We start from the raw sequence: 23,200 nt of genomic DNA on the forward strand, positions 1-23,200 counted from the left end.
TATAAAGAAATGGTTGAAATCTGGAACCTTTTAAAAAAAACAAATTAAAACTTATCCGGTCAGCAAAAAAGAATATACGCCATTGTTAAAATTCCAATAATGATAATGTAGATTATGGTCGCAAGTGAAAGACTGAATATTAAGTTGTGAGTTAAATGTTGTAACCAAAATTGCTGTTGGCTATCTTCTTCGTTAGTTGATGTTGACTAGTTAACTACTTTGATATATATTGTGTTCCTACTATCTAGACTCCGATATAAAACAATTATGGTAATCAGAAGTTATACGTACTCAATTGGGAGCTCCTGTTAATTTTATATAACAGATCAACTCAATATCCATCCTTTAGTATAATTTTATTGCTCCGGTTAAACAATTACGATCGTCAATAACAAGAAATTATAAAACACGACTTAAATCATAAAATATAAATTGTACCTTAAATAGCATTGTCCATAAGATAACAGCAGAATTAACTAGAACAACTGACCTTTCTCCCAACACTCTATTTTCTTTGTCCCGATCAGTCTATGTAAATGGAATTGGGGGTTTCTCAAATTAGTGGATAATTTGTCTATCTCTATTTATTACTTTTTCGGGAAGAAGGTTTTTCCTTGATCAATCAAATTCTAGTTTGTCTCGTTTTTGATAGGAGGAATTTTGGATGAGAACGATAATTTATTATTTCATCGGCACTATTATTTAGGTCGAATATCTTGTAAAGTTTATGAAATGACCTAGTTTAAGTTTAAAAATAGCGATAATTCATTGTCTCGTGAGTATGAATCTTTTCATGCTGGTGGAAATTTACAGGTGCTAAGTCGAAAGTCAAGTTTTTAAGATTAATTGGGGTAATATTCGATGATTTAAAGTGACAAGTTGCAAATTTGTTACAATGTAATAGATCTTAGCTGTTTCATCAGTTTCTTATCAATGGACAGAAACCCAATATTGTTTAATTTGGCATGAAAGGATGAAATGCCAAATTATGCATCATTGTATAAACTTTGTCAGTCTAGAGACCAAACATGACCAACACCTTTCAGAATGTAACTTAACAAATTGCCTGGAGGATACTCGGCCCTTATAAACAATAAGTCATTTGCACTCCAAAATAAGTTATCCTTTTCCTATGCCTATTCATCTGCAATATTTAACGAGTTGACATACTGACATCTTATAGAACTAATTGGGTGCATATATTTCATATATTCAATTTGTCTTAAGATTAAATACTAAAGTCCTGTTCTAATGTTGTAATAATACTTCATGAAATAACAATGCATCTCAAACATTGATTATAATTTTATATACACTACTACTTTATCTTTTTTTCCGTCGCAAAATTGAATGAGAAAATTGAAATTGGATGAGAAAATTAAAATGAATTTACTTACATTTTGTTAACATTTTCTAATTAGTCCTATTTAATGCCTTCCTGCTTAAAATAGCTACTTCTTAAATATTTCCATTTTGCAACTACTAAAACTAGATGCCTTAGGCTTAGAGTAACTTGCTGATAACATTTTTTTTTTCAAAATTTTATAATTAGTCACAAGTTATTACAAATCATGCCAAGTTCTTTTATATAACAAAATTCCTTTCACATTTTTTTTATATTTCTTCTCATTATAAGTGAGTTCCTAATTTTCATAATAACATTATTTATACTTGGGTCATGGTTTTGAAATATTACAGCATTACGCTCCAACCAAATTGTATATCTTGCTGATAACATTTAGCTTTTAATTTTGCTTTCACTGACTGAATTCTGTGATTAAATTGAATTAATGGTATTTCAATGATAGATAATTTGGCCATGATATCAATACCTGGTATCTAGCGCCCCTTTACGGTCGTCATACAAAATCATATAAACAATATAATAAAAATCACAAAAGTCGTTTCAAGTGAATAGAATATATTAATATAAGAATAATGTCAGATAAAATTAATCTGGAGTTGATAGGAAACACATGGACAAATATATATATTTTCATGATGCTTATTCACGCCTTCGTTCGTTCGTTCCGAACAATGCCATGTACAAGCAGTCAATGTTTTTAAAAGGACCTGAATCTTGCTGATTTGGTATTGTATACACAGTTTATTATACAGCCCGGGTGAGGCGGTGGGCATTAAATTTGGAACCAGTAGTTTACAGATCTGAGAAACAGTTTGTCAGTGTCCGATTGTAGGTCCTTGTGTTGTTCAGTGCGATCAGATTTCCTGCTCCGACATACTCTGCTAAAGTAATGTCTGTGCAAGTAAACTGACATACCCACAAAGAGTTTAAAACATTTGCAAAACTCTCAATAGAAATCACGGAAGTGAATAATAATGTAATTATGGTCGTATCACTCCATCTTGTCCACACCAAAATAATTTCATTGTTGCTACTTTTTTCTGTATTGATGACATTAGTTTTGGTTGTCAAAATAATAAATCTCCCTGTCTCTGTAATGTTACCCTGTCAGAAGCATTATACATCTTATGGTCGAAGTAGAATATGAGTAAAAATTTTGTCGCTGTTCTAATGAAACTATACATCCAATGTAGAATTCTCGACCTTGTACATTTTATCAGCAAGAGTAAAGGGATGGAGTATTAAATTTCCAATGATAGCATTGGAGTTAACAGTCAGGTATGGTACCAGAGTATCTACAACACACCTACAGTTGCTTTAATGATGACTGGGGTAAATTCAAATTCTCAAAATTAGATGAATTAATTTAAGGATTGACTTTCCCAACTATGCAATAATATAGGAATGTTAACTAACTAGCTGTTGCCATATCGAGCCTGTATACACCGGGCAATAGTTGAGGACCATCTCAACTATTGCCCGGTCCATCTTAACAAACATTCATATGAAATTTTATTCTAATACCTTGTTGAACTCTTTTGTATCATTTCTATTCAATCATATTTAAAAGCATCAAGTTCCTAGTCCAATTGTAGTCTATTTGAGACAACAAGATGTCATCACGATGGAGAAAGCAAAACAACAACTTACTGGTTGCGCGATGGCCCAGCGTCGGACTTACGTGTGTTGGCATTGCAGATTACAAATTATATATTACGCAAAATATCTTACAAATCTCTGCAGATTGATTGATTACTAAATTTTGGTGAATATTGGTACATTAGGGTAATTAGTAATTTTCTGACATATATGCAGAAGTTGGAACTCGTAGAATTAGTACCATGTTAGGGTTATAATTATATTCCGATTTGACTAATTTTAGTTCCATTACAAGTTTGGAGACTGTCCATATTAGCCAAGTAAATACCCCCCTGCCCATAGATTTCATTCCTTTTACACAATTTGATGCAAAATATGCTAACAAAATAGTTACCTCCATATTGGTACACCCACATTGGTACTCCCGTAGAATAAGCACCCTGTTAGGGTTAGGCCAAAATTTTATTACAATTTGACCTATTTTAGTTCTATTACAAGTTTGGAGACTGTTTATGTTAGCCAAGTGAATATTCCCCTGCCCATAGATTTCATTCCTTTTACACAATTTGATGCAAAATATGCTAACAAAATAGTTACCTCCATATTGGTACACCCACATTGGTAACCAAAGTTACCCTAGCAGACATCTCTCAGCAGACATCTCTCTCGTTTTTGAACGCGTCGATCACCGTTGCCAGAACTGAGATTTCAATTGAGCGATGCGAGAGTTTACGAAAAAGGCATCGATGCAAAATCAGCTGATGCTTTATAAGTTGCCAGATTAATCATAGAAACTGTAAATAATTGCCAAAAAATCACAGTTCTCCCCCAAATATAAGCGTCTCACAAATAAATCCGCTTAGTAAAAGAAAAATGAGTATAAGTGCTTATAATAGAAAGTAAACACAACGAGTTTAACGAATATTGTATAGATGGAAGAGATACCCATTATCGTTTAAACCTGTCCCAGTCGTCAATTTTTGATAAAATTGGTAAGAAGACCTATTTTGCCCCCAAAAAGATGTGTCTTTGTATGGGGGGAAGATATTTTTATTATCGCATAAACATGGCCCGATAGTCAATTTATGAGAAAAATGGCAAAAAGACCTCTTTTGCCCCAAAAAATGAGTGTCTTGCAGTTATGGGCCCCACATTTACAAAATACCAGTAGTAGTACATATAATAAAGTGTTAATACAGCGAGTTTGAAAAAGTTTGTATGGGGGGATAATAATTTTATAATGGCCCAAACATGGCCCGATAATCAATTTTTGATAGAAATGGCAAAAAGAACTATTTTGTCCCAAAAAATGAGTGTCTTGCAGTTATGGGCCCCACATTTACACAAGACCAGCATTAGTACATATAACAAAGTGTTTATACAGCGAGTTTGAAAAAGTTTGTATGGGGGGAAGATATTTTTATTATCGCATAAATATGGTCCGATAGTCGATTTATAAGAAAAATGGCAAAAAGACCTCTTTTGCCCCCAAAAATGAGTGCCTTGCAGTTATAGGCCCCACATTTACAAAACACCAGTAGTAGTACATATAATAAAGTGTTAATACAGCGAGTTTGAAAAAGTTTGTATGGGGGGAAGATATTTTTATAATCGCTTAAACATGGCCCGATAGTCAATTTTTGATAAAAAATGGCAAAAAGACCTAGTTTTCCCCATAAAATGAGTGTCTTGCAATTACGGGCCCCTGATTTACACAAGACCAGAAGTAGTACATATAATAAAGTGCTAATACAGCGAGTTTGAAAAAGTTTGTATGGGGAGATAATATTTTTATAATGGCCCAAACATGGCCCGATAATCAATTTTTGATAGAAATGGCAAAAAGACCTACTTTGCCCCAAAAAATGAGTGTCTTGCAGTTATGGGCCCCACATTTACAAAACACCAGTAGTAGTACATATAATAAAGTGTTAATACAGCGAGTTTGAAAAAGTTTGTATGGGGGGAAGATATTTTTATAATCGTATAAACATGGCCCGATAGTCAATTTTTGATAAAAAAAAAATGGCAAAAAGTCCTACTTTGCCCCAAAAAATGAGTGTCTTGCAATTACGGGCCCCTCATTTACACAAGACCAGTAGTAGTACATATAATAAAGTGTCGATACAGCGAGTTTGAAAAAGTTTGTATGGGGGGATAATATTTTTATAATGACCCAAACATGGCCCGATAATCAATTTTTGATAGAAATGACAAAAAGACCTATTTTCCCCCAAAAAATGAGTGTCTTGCAGTTATGGGCCCCACATTTACAAAACACCAGTAGTAGTACATATAATAAAGTGTTAATACAGCGAGTTTGAAAAAGTTTGTATGGGGGGAAGATATTTTTATAATCGCTTAAACATGGCCCGATAGTCAATTTTTGATAGAAATGGCAAAAAGACCTATTTTGCCCCAAAAAATGAGTGTCTTGCAGTTATGGGCCCCACATTTACAAAACACCAGTAGTAGTACATATAATAAAGTGTTAATACAGCGAGTTTGAAAAAGTTTGTATGGGGGGAAGATATTTTTATAATCGCCCAAACATGGCCCGATAGTCAATTTTTGATAGAAATGGCAAAAAGACCTATTTTGCCCCAAAAAATGAGTGTCTTGCAGTTATGGGCCCCACATTTACAAAACACCAGTAGTAGTACATATAATAAAGTGTTAATACAGCGAGTTTGAAAAAGTTTGTATGGGGGGAAGATATTTTTATAATCGCTTAAACATGGCCCGATAGTCAATTTTTGATAGAAATGGCAAAAAGACCTATTTTGCCCCGAAAAATGAGTGTCTTGCAATTACGGGCCCCTCATTTACACAAGACCAGTAGTAGTACATATAATAAAGTGTTAATACAGCGAGTTTGAAAAAGTTTGTATGGGGGGAAGATATTTTTATAATCGCTTAAACATGGCCCGATAGTCAATTTTTGATAGAAATGGCAAAAAGACCTACTTTGCCCCAAAAAATGAGTGTCTTGCAATTACGGGCCCCTCATTTACACAAGACCAGTAGTAGTACATATAATAAAGTGTTAATACAGCGAGTTTGAAAAAGTTTGTATGGGGGGAAGATATTTTTATAATCGTATAAACATGGCCCGATAGTCAATTTTTGATAAAAAAAATGGCAAAAAGACCTACTTTGCCCCAAAAAATGAGTGTCTTGCAATTACGGGCCCCTCATTTACACAAGACCAGTAGTAGTACATATAATAAAGTGTCGATACAGCGAGTTCGAAAAAGTTTGTATGGGGGGATAATATTTTTATAATGACCCAAACATGGCCCGATAATCAATTTTTGATAGAAATGACAAAAAGACCTATTTTGCGCCAAAAAATGAGTGTCTTGCAGTTATGGGCCCCACATTTACAAAACACCAGTAGTAGTACATATAATAAAGTGTTAATACAGCGAGTTTGAAAAAGTTTGTATGGGGGGAAGATATTTTGATATGAGACTAGATTGATAAATGTCCCAGATTTCGATAATCAATGGAATTCGCTTGACTGTTTGAGAAAATTTCAGGCCAGAAAATGCAACAATAAATTAATTCGTGGAACCTTGCAGCAAATTTCACAAGTTCTTCCAGGTATTATGTTGTGGTCGGAACAGTCTGTAAGAATATTCATCCAAAATGCTCAAAATGATATAATTTATATTGACGCTACTGGTGGGGTACTACTGCCTTCTGGTGCCCAAAGCCCATATTACATTTACGAAATAGTTACTCGCCATCCCCAAAAGGACAAATCCCCATTTGCTGTTGCAACGTTTGTTACGAATCGGCACAACATTGCAAATATTTCGAACTTTTTGTCACAATTCCGTTCTGATGTTTCCAAATTGACCAAACGATTTCCCGCAAAAGTTTTTATATGTGATGGTAGTATGGCCCTCATTAAGTCGATAATTCAGGTAAACATGCGCGAAAGTTTAGAGGCCTACATATCACGCTGTTATTCGGTCATTCAAGGCAGTGCAAATTTGGATATGCTTTCCCGACCCTTTCTTCACCTATGCACCAGTCATACCATGAAAAATTTCAAGCAATTGGCGTGTAGGGTTCCAAAAGTAAAGCGGGAATTCATAAGGGAATTAAAAAACTTCGTAAAATTATTTATCATTTGACAATATTATTGATATCCCTGAATTCGAATCTTGTTGATAATAGCTGGTCGTACTTGAAAAAGCGTATCGAAAAACAAAATATTCCACCCCCACCCGAATGTGTTTTCGATCATGAAGCATCGGGTGAACTTTTACCAGATGCAGACTGGAGTGAGAGTAATCCTTTTACCGAATTACTATATCTGGATATTGCTAGAGCTACAAAAATTGCTACTGATGCGGGTTTTTGTGGTTCCAACTCTTTTTATTGTCCGGAAGTAATGACTAAATTTAAAACGTTTTATGTACCCAAAATTTGTCTATGGGGCGATTTGCTAGTAGGTGATTTAGGCAGGTTTGGTACAACAATAGGCTATGAAAAGTATAAGCATTTTTACGCAAAATCATCGGTCTCTAACAAACAGAACTTAGCAAAAGATAATCGAACACAGGGAATCATGGAGAAAAGTCAACAGGAGCTAAAGCGTACTCGTTTCAACAACAGGCGGTTTAAACGTCTTGACGAGATCGCTGTAGTGTATGATCAACTTCATGATTCCCTAATTAGGGAATATCAGGATAATTTGATTGTTCGTCCCAAAAAGAGGAAAGTCGATAACAGAGACCAAATTGACCAAGAAATTGAGAAATGGGGTAAAATATGTAGAAATATGGGTAATGATAAATCGAAAGGTATATATTTACAGCCACCGTCTAGACCTCTGAAAGCTTCTTGCCCAATAGAATTGCTTGATAATGATGTATTGGAAACGGAAATAATATGTGAGGGGTCTTCTCAGTCAATGGCATTGCGATTTAGGTCACCCAAAATTGATTTTCGAAACTTGGTACATATGTCCAACGTTGACTTTGAAATATTGAGCTCCAATACCAATTTCCAAAGGGATTGGTTCACATCGGACATTATAAATACCGCATCGCTGATTTTGTCATCGCAGTACCCGAATGCTGACGGCCTTCAAAGCACGACACTTTATACCACAATATCTGGCCCAAAGGTCTACGCTCCTTTCAAAAAGTTTATTCAAATTTTGTTCGTGCATGATAATCACTGGGTAGCTGCGTCAAACATATTTTCTTTCAATCAGAATACCATTCAAATCTATGATAGTTCGTACTTGAAATACACAGAAAATGACAAATATGCTATTTCGCTTCTCATGCGGCCAACATTAGGAACAAACAAACTACAGATTGAATTTCCTCCCGTCCAGCAACAAACGCTAGGTGCATCTTGCGGACCATTTGCAATAAGTTTTTGCATAGCTTTATGCGAAAGAATTAGACCAGAGGATATAGTTTTCGATGAGATAAATCTGCGAAAAAAGATTTATGATGGCATAAGTTCTAAACGATTCTCACCAAATTTTAATATCGGCCGAAACCACAATAAAACCAATACGAAATTTATGGATATTCAGATATTTTGTAACTGCCGACTGCCCTACATACAAAATCAGACTATGATAGAATGCACTTCATGTTTGGAATGGTACCACCCGGAATGTTGCAATACTCCTGTGCCAACTGAGGCACTGGGAGATTGCAAAATTGAATGGCATTGCGAGAAGTGCAATCGATGCTAAATTTTTTCGTTATATATTCACTATATGCCTAACTACAATTATTTTTCAGATCCATCGGCTTCATGGACACACAAATGATCAGTCTATTTTACCTTTTGCAATATATGCCAAAGTTAAGGGTTTTCTCTCTCGATCGTCGCCAGTTTTGAGATGAAAACCATCACGATAGTTGGCACCTTGACGTGGTGTGGTGGCTTACTACTAAGACCAACTAATTATCCAATGCAATGAGTGTGTCTACTACCCAAAGTGTAAATGGGGGACCCTGATTATAAGACATTTTTTTAAGGGCGAACTATGTCATTTTGCCATTTCTATCGTAAATTGACTAGCGGGCCATGTTTAAGCGATTATAAAAATATTTTCCCCCCATACAAATTTTTCAAACTAGCTGTATTAACACTTTATTATATGTACTACTGCTGGTCTTGTGTAAATGAGGGGCTCGTAATTGTAAGATACTCATTTTTTGAGACAAATTAGGTTTTTTTACCATTTCTATCATTAATTGACTAGCGGGCCATGTTTAAGCGATTATAAAAATATCTTCCCCCCATACAAACTTTTTCAAACTTGCTGTATTAACATTTTATTATATGTACTACTACTGGTGTTTTGTAAATGTGGGGCCCATAACTGCAAGACACTCATTCTTTAGGGCAAAATAGGTCTTTTTGCCATTTCTATCAAAAATTGATTATCGGGCCATGTTTAAGCGATAATAATAATATCTTCCCCCCATACAAACTTTTTCAAACTCGCTGTATTAACACTTTATAATATGTACTACTACTGGTCTTGTGTAAATGAGGGGCCCGTAATTGCAAGACACTCATATTTTGGGGAAAACTAGGTCTTTTTGCCATTTTTTTTCAAAAATTGACTATCGGGCCATGTTTAAGCGATAATAAAAATATCTTGCCCCCATACAAACTTTTTCAAACTCGCTCTATTAACACTTTATTATATGTACTACTACTGGTGTTTTGTAAATGTGGGGTCCATAACTGCAAGACACTCATTTTTTGGGGCAAAAGAGGTCTTTTTGCCATTTTTCTCATAAATTGACTATCGGGCCATGTTTATGCGATAATAAAAATATCTTCCCCCCATACAAACTTTTTCAAACTCGCTGTATTAACACTTTATTATATGTACTACTACTGGTGTTTTGTAAATGTGGGGCCCATAACTGCAAGACACTCATTTTTTGGGGCAAAAGAGGTCTTTTTGCCATTTTTCTCATAAATTGACTATCGGGCCATGTTTAAGCGATAATAATAATATCTTCCCCCCATACAAACTTTTTCAAACTCGCTGTATTAACACTTTATAATATGTACTACTACTGGTCTTGTGTAAATGAGGGGCCCGTAATTGCAAGACACTCATTTTTTGGGGAAACTAGGTCTTTTTGCCATTTTTTTTTCAAAAATTGACTATCGGGCCATGTTTAAGCGATAATAAAAATATCTTCCCCCCATACAAACTTTTTCAAACTCGCTGTATTAACACTTTATTATATGTACTACTACTGGTGTTTTGTAAATGTGGGGCCCATAACTGCAAGACACTTATTTTTTGGGGCAAAAGAGGTCTTTTTGCCATTTTTCTCATAAATTGACTATCGGGCCATGTTTAAGCGATAATAAAAATATCTTCCCCCCATACAAACTTTTTCAAACTCGCTGTATTAACACTTTATTATATGTACTACTACTGGTCTTTTGTAAATGTGGGGACCGTAATTACAAGACACTCTTTTTTTGGAGCAAAGAGGTCTTTTTGCCATTTCTATCATAAATTGACAAGCGGGTCATGTTTAAACGAGAATAGAAATATCTTCCCCCCATACAAACTTTTTGAAACTCGTTGTATAAACACTTTATTAAATGTACTACTGTTGTTTATGTATAAATGAAGAGTTATGATTGTAAGACACATCTTTTTGGAGGCAAAGTAGGTCTTTTTACCAATTTTATTAAAAATTGACGACTGGGACAGGTTTAAACGATAATAAGTATCTCTTCCACCTATCCAATATTTGTTAAACTCGTTGTGTTTACTTCCCATTATAAGCACTTATACTTGTCTTTCTTATACTAAGCGGATATATTTGTGAGACACTTATATTTTGGGGAGAACTGTGATTTTTTGGCAATTATTCACAGTTTTTATGATTAATCTGGCAACGCATAAAGCATCAGCTGATTTTGCATCGATGCCTTTTTCGTAAACTCTCGCATCGCTCAATTGAAATCTGAGTTCTGGCAACAGTGATCGGGGCGTTCAAAAACGAGAGAGATGTCTGCTGAGAGATGTCTGCTAGGGTAACTTTGGTACATTGGTACTCCCGTAGAATAAGCACCCTGTTAGGGTTAGGCCAAAATTTTATTACAATTTGACCTATTTTAGTTCTATTACAAGTTTGGAGACTGTTTATGTTATCCAAGTGAATATTCCCCTGCTCACAGTTTTCATTCCCTTTACACAATTTGATATGAAATAGGCAAAATTAGTTACCGGTACCTCCATAGTGGTAAACATACTTTTGGAGCAGCCAGCAGTTTTTGTGATACTGTCGAGCTGGCTGCAAGAGATAATCATGCACGGATCATATTGTTAGGACGTAACGGCTATCAGTAGGCATAGCCAACCTAGGCTGATAAATTTCTCCAACGAATTTTAGTTTTCTCTGAGGCCTATGTTGTTAGCGTATATTGTCGACCAAAAAGATAGAAAGAAAGCTAGGAACAATTTAGGCTAGCCAAGCACACTATTCAACACACGTTGGAATTGATCTACAATCAGGTTCATTATTAATTCAAAAAATCAATTTTACAATACAAGCTGTTCAAAAGTGGATTAGGAACTTTTATGAAGCACGTCGTGGCAGCAGCAGTGGGGAATCTACGGAAAAGTTTACAATATGCCCTAAAAGTAATATAATGAAATGCATAAGAACAACATTGAAACTTGGATTAATAAAATACTTAGTTGTGGTTAATTAACAATTATGACCCAGAGCAAAAATAGAATATTTATACAAAACGTAATTCATGAGCTCAATAACACAGGGTTGGATTGGACATATTTTGAATCATATCAGACTTGATTAAGTAATTTTTGGTTGAGGTATAACCTGCCACAAATTATCAGAACAATTTTGGGTACTCCCTTAGTATGTGAAACAAGTTGGAAGACACCGGAACGTAGTATGTGTACCATGTTAGGGTTAGGCCATAATTTTATCCAATATTGCTTATTTTGGTTCTATTACGAGTTCGGGAAATAGCCAAGTGACTCTTGTAGTATTTGTACCTGAAATTCTGACCTAACTCTAACCTGGTACACATACTACAATCCCTTGTCCGCTATCTTGATTCAAATATTACGGTATCCAATTTTGTAGTATATGGGTTGACAAAAAAATGTCAGTTTATTCAACATATTTTCATTAATAAATAATGCGAATAAATAGACTTTACACCGAATTTAATATATTGACAATACAGGCATCGTATTAGCCTAGTGTTTAGACTTGACTATGTTAGCATGTTTGATTAAAATACCCATGTTCAATTCATACCAGCACAATAAGACACCTCACCCTAAGTGTTGTATACACTGCTGAACAGGAGTATTTTAAGTTCTTTCCTGCTATGTAGAAGTTTCATATTCAGCATTGGATGCTTGTTCAAAGTCCTGTTTTGGGCAATGGAAGCTACAAATTTATCAAAAAATGCCCCAAAAATATTAATATTTAGCAGCCACTTAGTAGAGATCTGCTATTAATTTGAAAGAACTAAAATCTTAAGCTTCGGCATTGACTACCCAATCTAACACACGCTGGGTGTGGTGGGGGTAGGGTGGAGGTGGGGGAGGCATGGAATTTAAACCTAAGATGTGTAATCTGAGATGCCCGCACAGTTGAGTCTTACGCTTCGGCTGCCTTGGTTGTTTTACTTATATTATGTTATGCCCATACGGAAATCTCCCAAATACTATGTTGACAAAAAATTTCATCATAATATTTATAGTTTTATCGGTTCATTATTTGTAACAATTGATCAAATATATTATTTGCACAATGGCTGCATTGGCAATATTGTTTTGGCTTTGTTGTAGATTTAATGAAGGCGAGTTCAAGATCAAAGTTAACATCTCAGTTCACTATCTTATGCTGGAAACAGTGGAACCAGTGTTGCAGGAAATCTATCTAAATTCCCAGAAATTCTGTGAAATAAAAAAAGAATTATTATGCATAGAACAAAGGAAAAATTTGTCAATCTGTACACTATGATATGGCAGCAAACATGTTGTGTTTCCACAAGCTCCACATTTCCCAACCACAAAACTAATGATGTGTTTTTTGGTCTCTATTTTTTGTAAAGTTAAAACTTTACTTTAAACGCGATTTATAATTTTCTTTCTTGCATTAGCGAATAAATATATGATATTGAATACTATTCATGTTATAATCCGGCCCACCGAGGACTTTATTTTCCCACATGTGGCCCGCCGACTAGAGAAGTTGCCCACCCCTAACATAGAGTGTCTGTCTCATTGAAAGGGCTTTTGGATCTGAATTTTTTCAAATAGGGATGGGCTTTTCAAATCAAATATTTGAATCAAATCGAATTGTAAATTATTAGAATCGGGCAAAACTTCATGTGAAGAAGCAATCCTTTATTTACCTCAGATACCAATGCAAGTTCATTACTCAATTTAGTTTCAAGCGATAATTATCTACTTTGTTATTTCAGCAATTCAAGACCATTTATATGAATGCATGTTGGGGAAAATGGACAAAGCATTATTTTGCCAGAGTGTCAAATGAATAAATTATCTCACCATTATTGATGCATCAAACTCAAATTCCCTTGCCTTCAATGCTTTTTGCAGTTTCTTTGTATGATTTAGATCTGGATATCCATTGCTTAAATAAAAAATAATTGAAAATTTGTAAGTTTTGTATTTAACAATGATAGATCCTGCCTGGGGGGTAATGAAGTACACAATTGGGTTCTAGGGATTTAAAGTCATTTTCGTCGTTCCCGAACCAAGATGGCAGACACCGGAATGTAGTATGTGCACCAGGTTTGGTACGGCCATAATTTTATTCCAATTTTCTTTAGTTCTATTACGAGTTCGGGCACTAGCCAAGTGACTCCCATAGTATTTCTACCTGAAATCATAGCCTAACCCTAACCTGGTACACATACTACGTTCCAGTGTTCGCCATCTTGGTTAAATATTTCAGGAGTACCAAAATTTCGTCTGAGCAATTGAGAAAAAGTCATGATGGCTACAAATGGCCAATATAGTTTCTGTTTAAAGTTTGAGAAAACTTTAGCTTCATTAGACATTAGCTTCAAAAGTCTGAAATCAAAACTTTTTGACAAGACGAAAATACGACTCTGGCTTTGACGTCGATACCAAAAGGATTTCAAACTTTGTGTCATTTCACAATTTAAGATAAATTATGGTATACCAAAAATTGTCCTAATTGACTTTACTTCTTGCTCATGTCACCATTGGTTTGATTGGAGTGAATTACAAGAATATCATTTGTACTAAGAACCATAACCATGATGCAGATGCCAAAAATACAACATTTTAGAATTATAATATAAATATCCAATCCAGCGTTTCCCAAACTGTGTTCCGTCTTCCGAGTGTTCCGTGGAAAATAAATCAAAATACGTCTAAACGGGTCGCCATGGCGATCTAGGGATCGTGAAGTTGTCGCCCAACTGACCGTTCAATATCGTGTCTCGTTGGCCTAAAGCGGACTAACTAAGGTAGGGTAGGGGCATATTCGTTAACCGTCGGCCTTAGCTCTTTGACTGTTAAGTTCATTATCAAGTTTGCAGCAATAGGCAAACAGGTAGGTCTTAAAGAATGAGGGCAAATGGTCAACTCTTCTTCCGTCATCTCTGTCTGATTTTACTTTGAAATGCTGAAAAATTTACTCATGTTCGCTAAACTCGATTCAGCAGATCAATAAACTGCAGCTCGCAAAGTTGCAGAAAGTACGTCTATCTCCATTAGACTTAACATTAAAGAGGCAAACACTACGTAATCGAAAGTAAACGATATAGAAAGGTATAATGATTCATATACACAGCATTCAAATTGAGAAACAATAAAACATTTATAATAAATGAAATATGTAAAATATTCAATCATATTTTAGGTATGTTCAACATAATTCTGTTAGTTTTTGCGGCGCATTTGGCAACTCGCCACGACGAACCCATTGGGAACCGCTACATTACACCGTTTTTCTTTTTACCCTTTCATTTTTTAGTGTTCCGCGAGGCGAGATAAAAAGTGTAAGTGTTCCGTGGCCGAAAAAGTTTGGGAAACGCTAAATTCTAATCTATTTAATAAATACATTTGGTCATAGTGATTGATTATGTTTGAGACCGGTAGATCAAAAATAGTATGTCTTTCCAAATAAAATATATCATTTACAATTAAAGATACTTGAGAATAGTTCACAAAAAATCAAGAATAAATTCAAATGAAGTATCCATTATGCCTTTAATGCTTCAAAAATCTTTAAAAATCGGCAATACCCTAAATGTACTTCGAGCTGTAAACACAATTTTATAATATTTTTCCTGAATAGAAATTTAGTTATCAAAACTAATATTTTGAAAGAACTTTGAATTTTGTTGTAGAGCAATACCCAGTAATAACCTAATTTGAAGTAGGGTAAGTAATCATAAAACATACAACGCACTCACTTCTCTGGCCCTCCAGTTTTATTAGTCTTATGAGGAAACTCATCGTTCCAAACAATTTTTCCTCGTCTGTCACCAACTTCTTGAATCTTGAAAATCAATCCTGCATTGAATGCTTGATGGAGTAAGTTGTGACATATGTTTCCATCAAAAGTATTTGGCAAATATTCCGTGTATTCCTGAGCTTCATATAAAAAACCCTGGAGAAACAAACATAACTAATCATCTATCATACCTGGGGATTTGTTAAAACGTAAATAAATATCAGAATATCTATGAACATTCACTAGAAGTAAGTCAAATAACTTTCTATCAAAATACTTGGTATTTTAATTTTAAAACATCATTTTAACTTGACAACGGGATAACTCAATTATACGTTGAAAATCAGAAATTATGGCTATGTCAGGATTTCACCGCACCATTAAATCTAATTCTAAATTAAAAATAGATGAACTAAATTCTATGAACATCTTATTTGATATTATTCAGATTTCAACAAGAATGATCTATATATTGCTATGTTATGATTTTACTACACAAACTATTTTTCTATTTGAATTTTATATCAATACCAAATTTTTTAATGCTTTGATTTCCATTAGAACTGAATTCGATCAGGATACCCAGTTTAAATTAATCATAGACGGACAAAGCATGAACCAGAGTCAACACATATATTATAAGCATTATACCAATACTGCATGATTCTGTATATTTCTATGGGAGGCAATAACTCATGTGGGTTATTGTAAACATTAACAATACCGCATTCAAACTTCTGGGCTGTGCGAAGGCCTACGGTTAAAGCGTTAGACTGAACTAAGCTGACATCACATATTGAACATCTCGGTTCAGATCCCCATGCCCACCACCTCATCCAGGGTGAAATAAACGCGAACCAGAAATGCCTGATTCTTTGAAAAAATAATAATAGCTCTTTAAATATAATTACGGTAGATATCAGTGGCTGCTTGTATAGGTCCTTGTTCAGAGCAAAAGTCATGAATAATAAAAATAAATTACTGGGGATAGCCAATACCCTATACCAGTACCCGAGTGCCACTAACATATCAAAGAAACTAGCTAGCAAGAACTCGTTGAAATATACACAATGTTATGAAAGCGTGTTTCTCACTGAATTCGGTGTGACAATTTTAAATAGCAGTTTTCTTTAGAAATTTTTGCGTCTTAACTAAACATTTCTGCCAAGACCCGAACATCGCACCATAGGATCAATCAAAAATATAAACAATTTTTTATGCTTGTATATACTGTACAGTAGAAACTTCACCTTACAAAAATTCTGTTTGTTAAAATATTGTTTCGACTAACGTAAGAGTTTCTACATAAGAAAGGCCGAAAATTGAAAACAAAAAACGCGTGTAGTGACATTTGTTTATTTTACGTTAATGCAGTGCTTGAAGCCCGGGTGTCCAATTCATCCGGCCCGTGGTCAACGTTTTGATCCAAAACACTTCACAATTATTTCATTTTTTAACGTATTCATAGGCAGTCGGTAGTAAATTACAGTCGGCATGAAAGGATTTCAATCAGCTCTGACTTGAAGTGCTTGTTACACATCACGGATATTTTTCATTAAAAATATTTTACAAATATTATAGTATATTTCAATTTTTTCAAGGTAGTTTGTGCGACCTCGGCAATAAATCTAGAAGCAAATTGTTTAATTAATTGCATTCATCCTTTCATTTAATAGTGACCGAACACAGGGGAAATTTATTTCATTTCTTGCAATTTAGACTAGAGCTTATAAAATATTTCATAATTAATATATAGTATGTATCGCGGCGTCGTTGATGACAATATCGTTCAGTTTAAGTTAACGGTATCAATATATATTCAAAAATGAAATCATAACAGCCGACATGAAATATTTAAATCAGCGCCGAATGGCAAAATAAAAGAAGTCTTTCGGTCCTAATTCTTAAAACTGCAAAATAAAAAGAGTAAATTCTAATTTTAAATTTCATGTGCGTGTGCTCATTTTTGTACATTACGCTCTCTCTTAGATTTCAACTTTTAACGCCTCCTCCGACCACCTCATCTCCGTGGTCTTCGCTTAGCCCAGTCAAATAGTATACCAAAATTTATGGGGGCTTGGAGCGGATGAATGCATTTTCAGGTAAAAAGCATCCATACTTACGAACTTTTCTACTTACGAAGGGGCTTGGAACAAAATAATTTTTTACCATTACGGAAACCTTTTCACAAGTAGAAAATTCTGCAAGGTACACATGGCGAGAAGAAAGAACAGAGAAATACTAAATAAAAACTACAAATTTTTGTATCCAGAGATGTACTTAGAGACGTATGTAGAGTTTAGAGGCCCGCGGTTTCACTCAGTTACTTTTATTTGGCCCGCCTAAAAAAAGGTTGCGCACCCCTGCTCCACTTAGTAGTTTTTGGCATATGTAATGATTTTGCATCTCACTCACAATAAAATATATATTTGTAACCACTCAATGAATCGATTCATAAAGTTTACAATTACCGTACAATAATTGCACCAAGAATTATAGGCCATTTCTAAATATTACTTTCAAAGATTTGTGATTCCTCTTTATTGCACTGGCATTCGATGCATAAAATCGATTTTCATATATATATATATATATATACTAATTTGCATTTGAGGATCAATATTATGTATAAGAACCTTCTTGATTAAGAATCTTGATTTGATTAAATCTATAGTTTATTTTCCAACCGACAATTAAATTGGTTTCATATCTCACCATCAGACTTCCAGCAGGAAATGAGTAGGTGATGACACTAGTCCACACTCTTTCATATCCTGGCAGTGATTCAAGCAATAAATTCCTTCTCATCTCCCATCCAGATGGTTGTTGGTTGATGGTTATTAGACCAGATGTAGTTTGAATTGAAGATTGAGATTCTGCACCTGGATGAATGAAACCAGAACTTGTAGCAAAAATAATGTTTGTTCTTATTTAAGCAAAAATGCTTGCGATTGAGGGGTTCGATGATATTTAAAGGGTACCATGATATATTAAAATTATAAAATGAAAGAATGAAAATTATGGTTCCTGGATGTAAGTGAGCTTTTGTGTGATTATTTGAGTTTTGGGACAATGCCATGGCCTAGCGGTTAAACTGTAAGATGGCATTACAGATTACACATTTCAGGTTTAATATCTATACCACCCTCCTTGAGTCAAAGTGTATAATAGATTGGGCAGGCAATGCCTTACAAAAAAAATCAGGTTCTCCAGAATAAAGTACCTTCCTACAAATCAATAGATATCAGTGGCTGCAAGTGTATGACCTCGTTTGTTAATTAATGTCTTATAAAATGAATTCATCAAACATTTTCTGAGAAGTTGAGTTTATGGTTTACCAATACTTTAAATATGCTGAATCATGAGTTTATCCAGTAACTCAAATCTGGGTCAGAGGTCACATTTTAGCCCTAAAATGAGAATTTTGATGGGAACATTCCAAATTCCCAGTCTAAGACCCCCCGATTTATGAAAACTTACACAGAAGGCACGTTATTCCTGACTTTTAGTATTCAATGTATTACTTTCATTACCATTAAGTGGTTTGGATTGGGCAGAGCCATAACCCGATGCACCCCCTGTGGCGAAAGATTCTTCCTCATCATCTTCTGAAGAGCTTGAATTTGGTTGGAACAGGGGATTCTCTGCATTTGGTTTTTCCTCGGCTTTTGAAGATGCTCGTGAAAATATTTCATCCACAAGGGAATCGTAGCATCTCTCTGAATTTTTTACTAAAGGCTCAATTCGAACTGTCTTTTTCAAAAACTCTAGAGATGAATCTTTGAGTTTAATGAAACTAAACAAGTCTTGAAAGATTTTTTTTCTGTTTTTGACATCATGTTTTACCCATTTTATCATCGCCTCATATTTGACAGCCTCAGAAGAATAATTTGTTTCTGAAGATTTGAAAAGTCTTAGTATGTCTTTTTTACTGATATCAAGAAATTCATTTTTCTTGCTAATTTGGTCAAAATTTGTCGCCAAGTATCGATTAATGGAATCTTTAACTGTCATTTGTTCAGGAACTTCATTGGTTTCAGAAAGATTCTTCAAGATAAAGCAGTTGTTAATATCAAGGTTTGTCTCAAGTTTTTTGAAATCAGAAAATAATGCAGTGATTACCAATTTCTTGCCTGTTTTATTGTTTTTAACAATGGGTTCTTTGAGGACAGTTTCCAGGAGAAATTTGAAGGGAAATTGCTGAATGCAGACAAGCTCAGAAACGTCTACGTTATCTTTTCCTCTTGCCCATGTTACCACAGCTTTCCATGATGTTTGGTAAGTCTCGTTTCTCATGTAACGCAAGAGATCTGATTTGGTGATGAATGGAAACATTTCGGAAGAAATAATGGATTCGAAATTATCAATCGCGATCTTTTCGGCTTGTTGTTTTAGATCACGGCGATCATACATTTGAGCCAAGTTGATTACAGAGAGACAATTTATTGGAGAAATGTTAATTTCCAAGAATTGAAAACAAAGATTCGTTAATTCCTCCATTTGTAAAAGATTGGAAGCATGCAGGATATGCTTAATGTTTTCTAATTTCAAATCTGCCTTTCCTTTATACATGAACTCTATGCATTGTGCGATCGCATCCTGATCGACATCCTTCATATTAATGTGACCGTCATGGACCTCCTTCAAGTTGCTTGAAAACATAGCTTCAAAGTATTCTGAAGAGGCTGCCAAGACAGTACGATGCACTTGAAATGATTGGTCGCCAACGTTGATGTTGAAATCGCAAAGAAACCCTTTCTCTTTGAACCTGTCATATGATGTCATGAGACGATCTGACTGTTTTGCTCTAGCCTGGTTTATTACTTGTGAATTCATCTTCTTTCTTTTACAATTTAAGCATTAAAGTAAGATATGAAAATGGTAGTTTAGTTTCTATCAAGCATGCCTTGAATAAAAAAAGTTTCAACTTTACTAGCTCAGCTCACAAACAACCTAGAATCAGACATAGCTCAACAAACTGGACCATAGAATGGCAAAATATCAAGTTAGTATTGTCATGATATATTGATAATTGGTCTGAGCGCTGAAAACTAAAAATATCAGCTAAATCAATTACAAGGTTCAAGAAGTCACCGCAATTTTCCCACAATTTTAAATGAGTAGGATATGCCAGACCAGACTAAGAATTATAGCAGCCACTAATAATTTGAATATATCTGTTCATAACACTTTTATGGAAGCGAAGCAACACGAAATGCATGACTTTTTTAGAATTTAACAAGTTATAATGTTTTAGAATCGGTTTTGGTTTGTTTTATTTCAACTCTGCCTCTTATCTTTTTGGTATTTACTCTATCACATTATATCATATACTCATATTTCACTCTTTATTTTATTTAAAGAAGACATAAATTTACATTTTCCTATTCAAAAGAGACAATAAATTTAGCCATAAAATACACTACCATAAGATGACAAGTCAAAATTTGTCAAATTCGATCAAGAGTTCAAAATGAAAAGTTAAATATTTAGTTCATTGACGTAACAATAATGCATAAATGCTAAAAATCTCTTTTATACTGCTTATTGAATAGAATTCTAGAGTATATTTACGACCCTGTTAAATATAAACATCAATACAGTGATTACTATTATAAGAAAATGTAGATCAAAAATGAAACCTTTCTTGCAAGATTTTGAGAAATATTTGAATAAATGTGACTGATTTTGATTGCACAAATTGATTGGTAACTTAATTAATTAATGTAGTAGTATTAATGTATTTAATGTGAGCTTGCCAGATTCCAAGATTTATTCATTCATTTCACAGTCATATCAACAAAAATGAACATCAAGATATAATGATCAATAAATGATAGGCCTAAATTTAGGCATACTGCCCTGTTTTCAGACGTGACTTATAAAATATATATTTCTAATAAAATGAATCAAGATAATAAATTTGCGAACATCAGCATGATACTTTTATAACATTATAACACAAACCTTGCTTACAATGAATCTGACACTATTTAATAAAAGTCGTATAACATAAAATAAACAAGCTAAATATTGCTAAACTTCCAGACTAATCTGACCAGCTGTTCATGGGACCTTCTGTTACAAATTATGTGTATATGCCTTTTTATGTTTACTCTGAATTATTGATAGAGTCTATTATAATTTTTAACTCAAATCCTATCAATTCCATAATTTTGAAGTTTTGGGTGAGTTTTATATAAGTTCATGTGATGAGAGTATTTGGCAGGAAACAATGTTTCGTTTCGCTTGAAAAAGGTTGATGAATATGGATTTTGAATACATATACTTAATTAATAAATTTCAATAACTTGAAAATGACATAAATTTTGCCAAAGTTGTGAACAGTCGAACAGGAGGTTTGTACTATGTAATTAGTTACCTTCTGTAATTTGTCCCTGATTTCACATAGCTGGTTGCCGTAATCAGAAATGCAAACAAACCATTTTTAATAAGAGGTCACTTAATGAAAAATTCCTATTCGTTATCTCCTCGTAACACGTATCCCTGTTTGCTTTGTATTTCATATTAGATTTTACTTTTAACAAAATGTAGTTTTTGTAATATGCAAAATCAGGTTTTATTATTTTTAATTCACTATGAATAATTGTCCGCAAACTAGGAATAAAACAATACATATCTATATAAATATATTGTTAGAACATATTATGATATACTAGTACATATTATTAGTATATGATTCTTGTGAATTCACTACCTCATTGTTATTTTCCCGAATATAACGACCTGAACTATTCTGAGTCTCACCCCAACCGTTATTTTGTGAATTGTATATTATCTCTTGGCCCCACAGTAGGATGGGGCTGGTAATGCCTGAATTCAAAATTGCCATTGCATGACAGAATAAATATGAATACTTGAACTTGGGAAGAATTTTATAATGAATATGAAAATCCAAAAGTGCGGATGTTGGGACTTGTAATTATGACTGAGATTTTGGCATGTTGAGTCAAATACATTAATATCGTATGTTAGAGATTTTTGTGATAATCCTGATGAGTCTTGTGGCCAATCTAAGCAAATCACATAATATCAAACTAGATTATCTGGTGTATTAAGATAACACCTAACAAGGCCATATCTATCATAATGGAGTAAGGCATTGGCTAGTTATGATCTGAGCAGAAAATATAAAAAGGTAATAAATTAAAACTTAATCAATCGAAGAAAATACACAATTGCTGAACTTCTGAAGGTGATAATGTAGATTTTGGTCACAAATAGAAGACTGGAAATAAGTTGTGAGATAAATGACATAGGCCTTAGCTGCTTCATCAGCTGCTTATCAATGGACAGAAACCTAATATTGTTTAAGTTACTGCATCACGATGAAATTGGTAAATTATAGAGCACTGTAAGAACATTATCAGTCTAGAATCCAGCACCTTTCAGAATGAAACTTGACAAATTGATGCCCTCTTACCCTGGAAGTTACTTTCGACCCTTATACAAACCAATAAGTCACTAACACTCCAGTAACTTTAATCTTTTTTTGATCAAGTAAAATATGCCTATTTTTCTGCAACATTTACCTAGTTGACATTCTGAACACCTACACAATTAACTGAGCCCATTTATTGAATCTGTCTTACTATTTTTGAACAATTAAATATAGAAGTCATTTTAAACATTAATTGAGATTTGTATACTCCCTTATTGTTTTCATACGTTTTTCATCTTAAAGTCG

General features: G+C 34.1%; 1 protein-coding gene and 1 long non-coding RNA gene across 2 annotated transcripts; both read right to left on the reverse strand.

Moving 5' to 3' along the window:
• Positions 1-12,594: 12,594 nt before the first annotated feature.
• On the reverse strand, positions 12,595-15,631 carry LOC120344638 (uncharacterized). Its single transcript, XR_013475326.1, has 3 exons — positions 15,452-15,631; positions 13,551-13,635; positions 12,595-12,932 (listed from the first exon to the last, which is right to left on the reverse strand). It is a non-coding gene; the product is annotated as an uncharacterized LOC120344638 (long non-coding RNA).
• Positions 15,632-18,114: 2,483 nt separating this feature from the next.
• Positions 18,115-20,332, reverse strand: LOC144411715 (uncharacterized). The gene is made up of 2 exons (XM_078112675.1): positions 19,026-20,332; positions 18,115-18,374 (listed from the first exon to the last, which is right to left on the reverse strand). The coding sequence occupies exons 1-2, from the start codon at positions 20,326-20,328 to the stop codon at positions 18,115-18,117; spliced, it is 1,563 nt and encodes a 520-aa protein (XP_077968801.1). The 5' UTR covers positions 20,329-20,332.
• Positions 20,333-23,200: the final 2,868 nt, after the last annotated feature.

Source organism: Styela clava, chromosome 5 (genome assembly GCF_964204865.1).
Source record: "Styela clava chromosome 5, kaStyClav1.hap1.2, whole genome shotgun sequence".
Classification (NCBI taxonomy): Eukaryota; Metazoa; Chordata; class Ascidiacea; order Stolidobranchia; family Styelidae; genus Styela; species Styela clava.

What these genes read in the sequence shown, in the direction of transcription:
- LOC144411715 (XM_078112675.1), bottom strand. Translation starts at nt 20,328, where the DNA reads ATGAATTCACAAGTAATAAACCAGGCTAGAGCAAAACAGTCAGATCGT. An exon ending in CCAATCCAAACCACTTAATG is followed by an intron (nt 18,375 to 19,025) that starts GTAATGAAAGTA and finishes TCATTCATCCAG; the next exon opens with GTGCAGAATCTCAATCTTCA.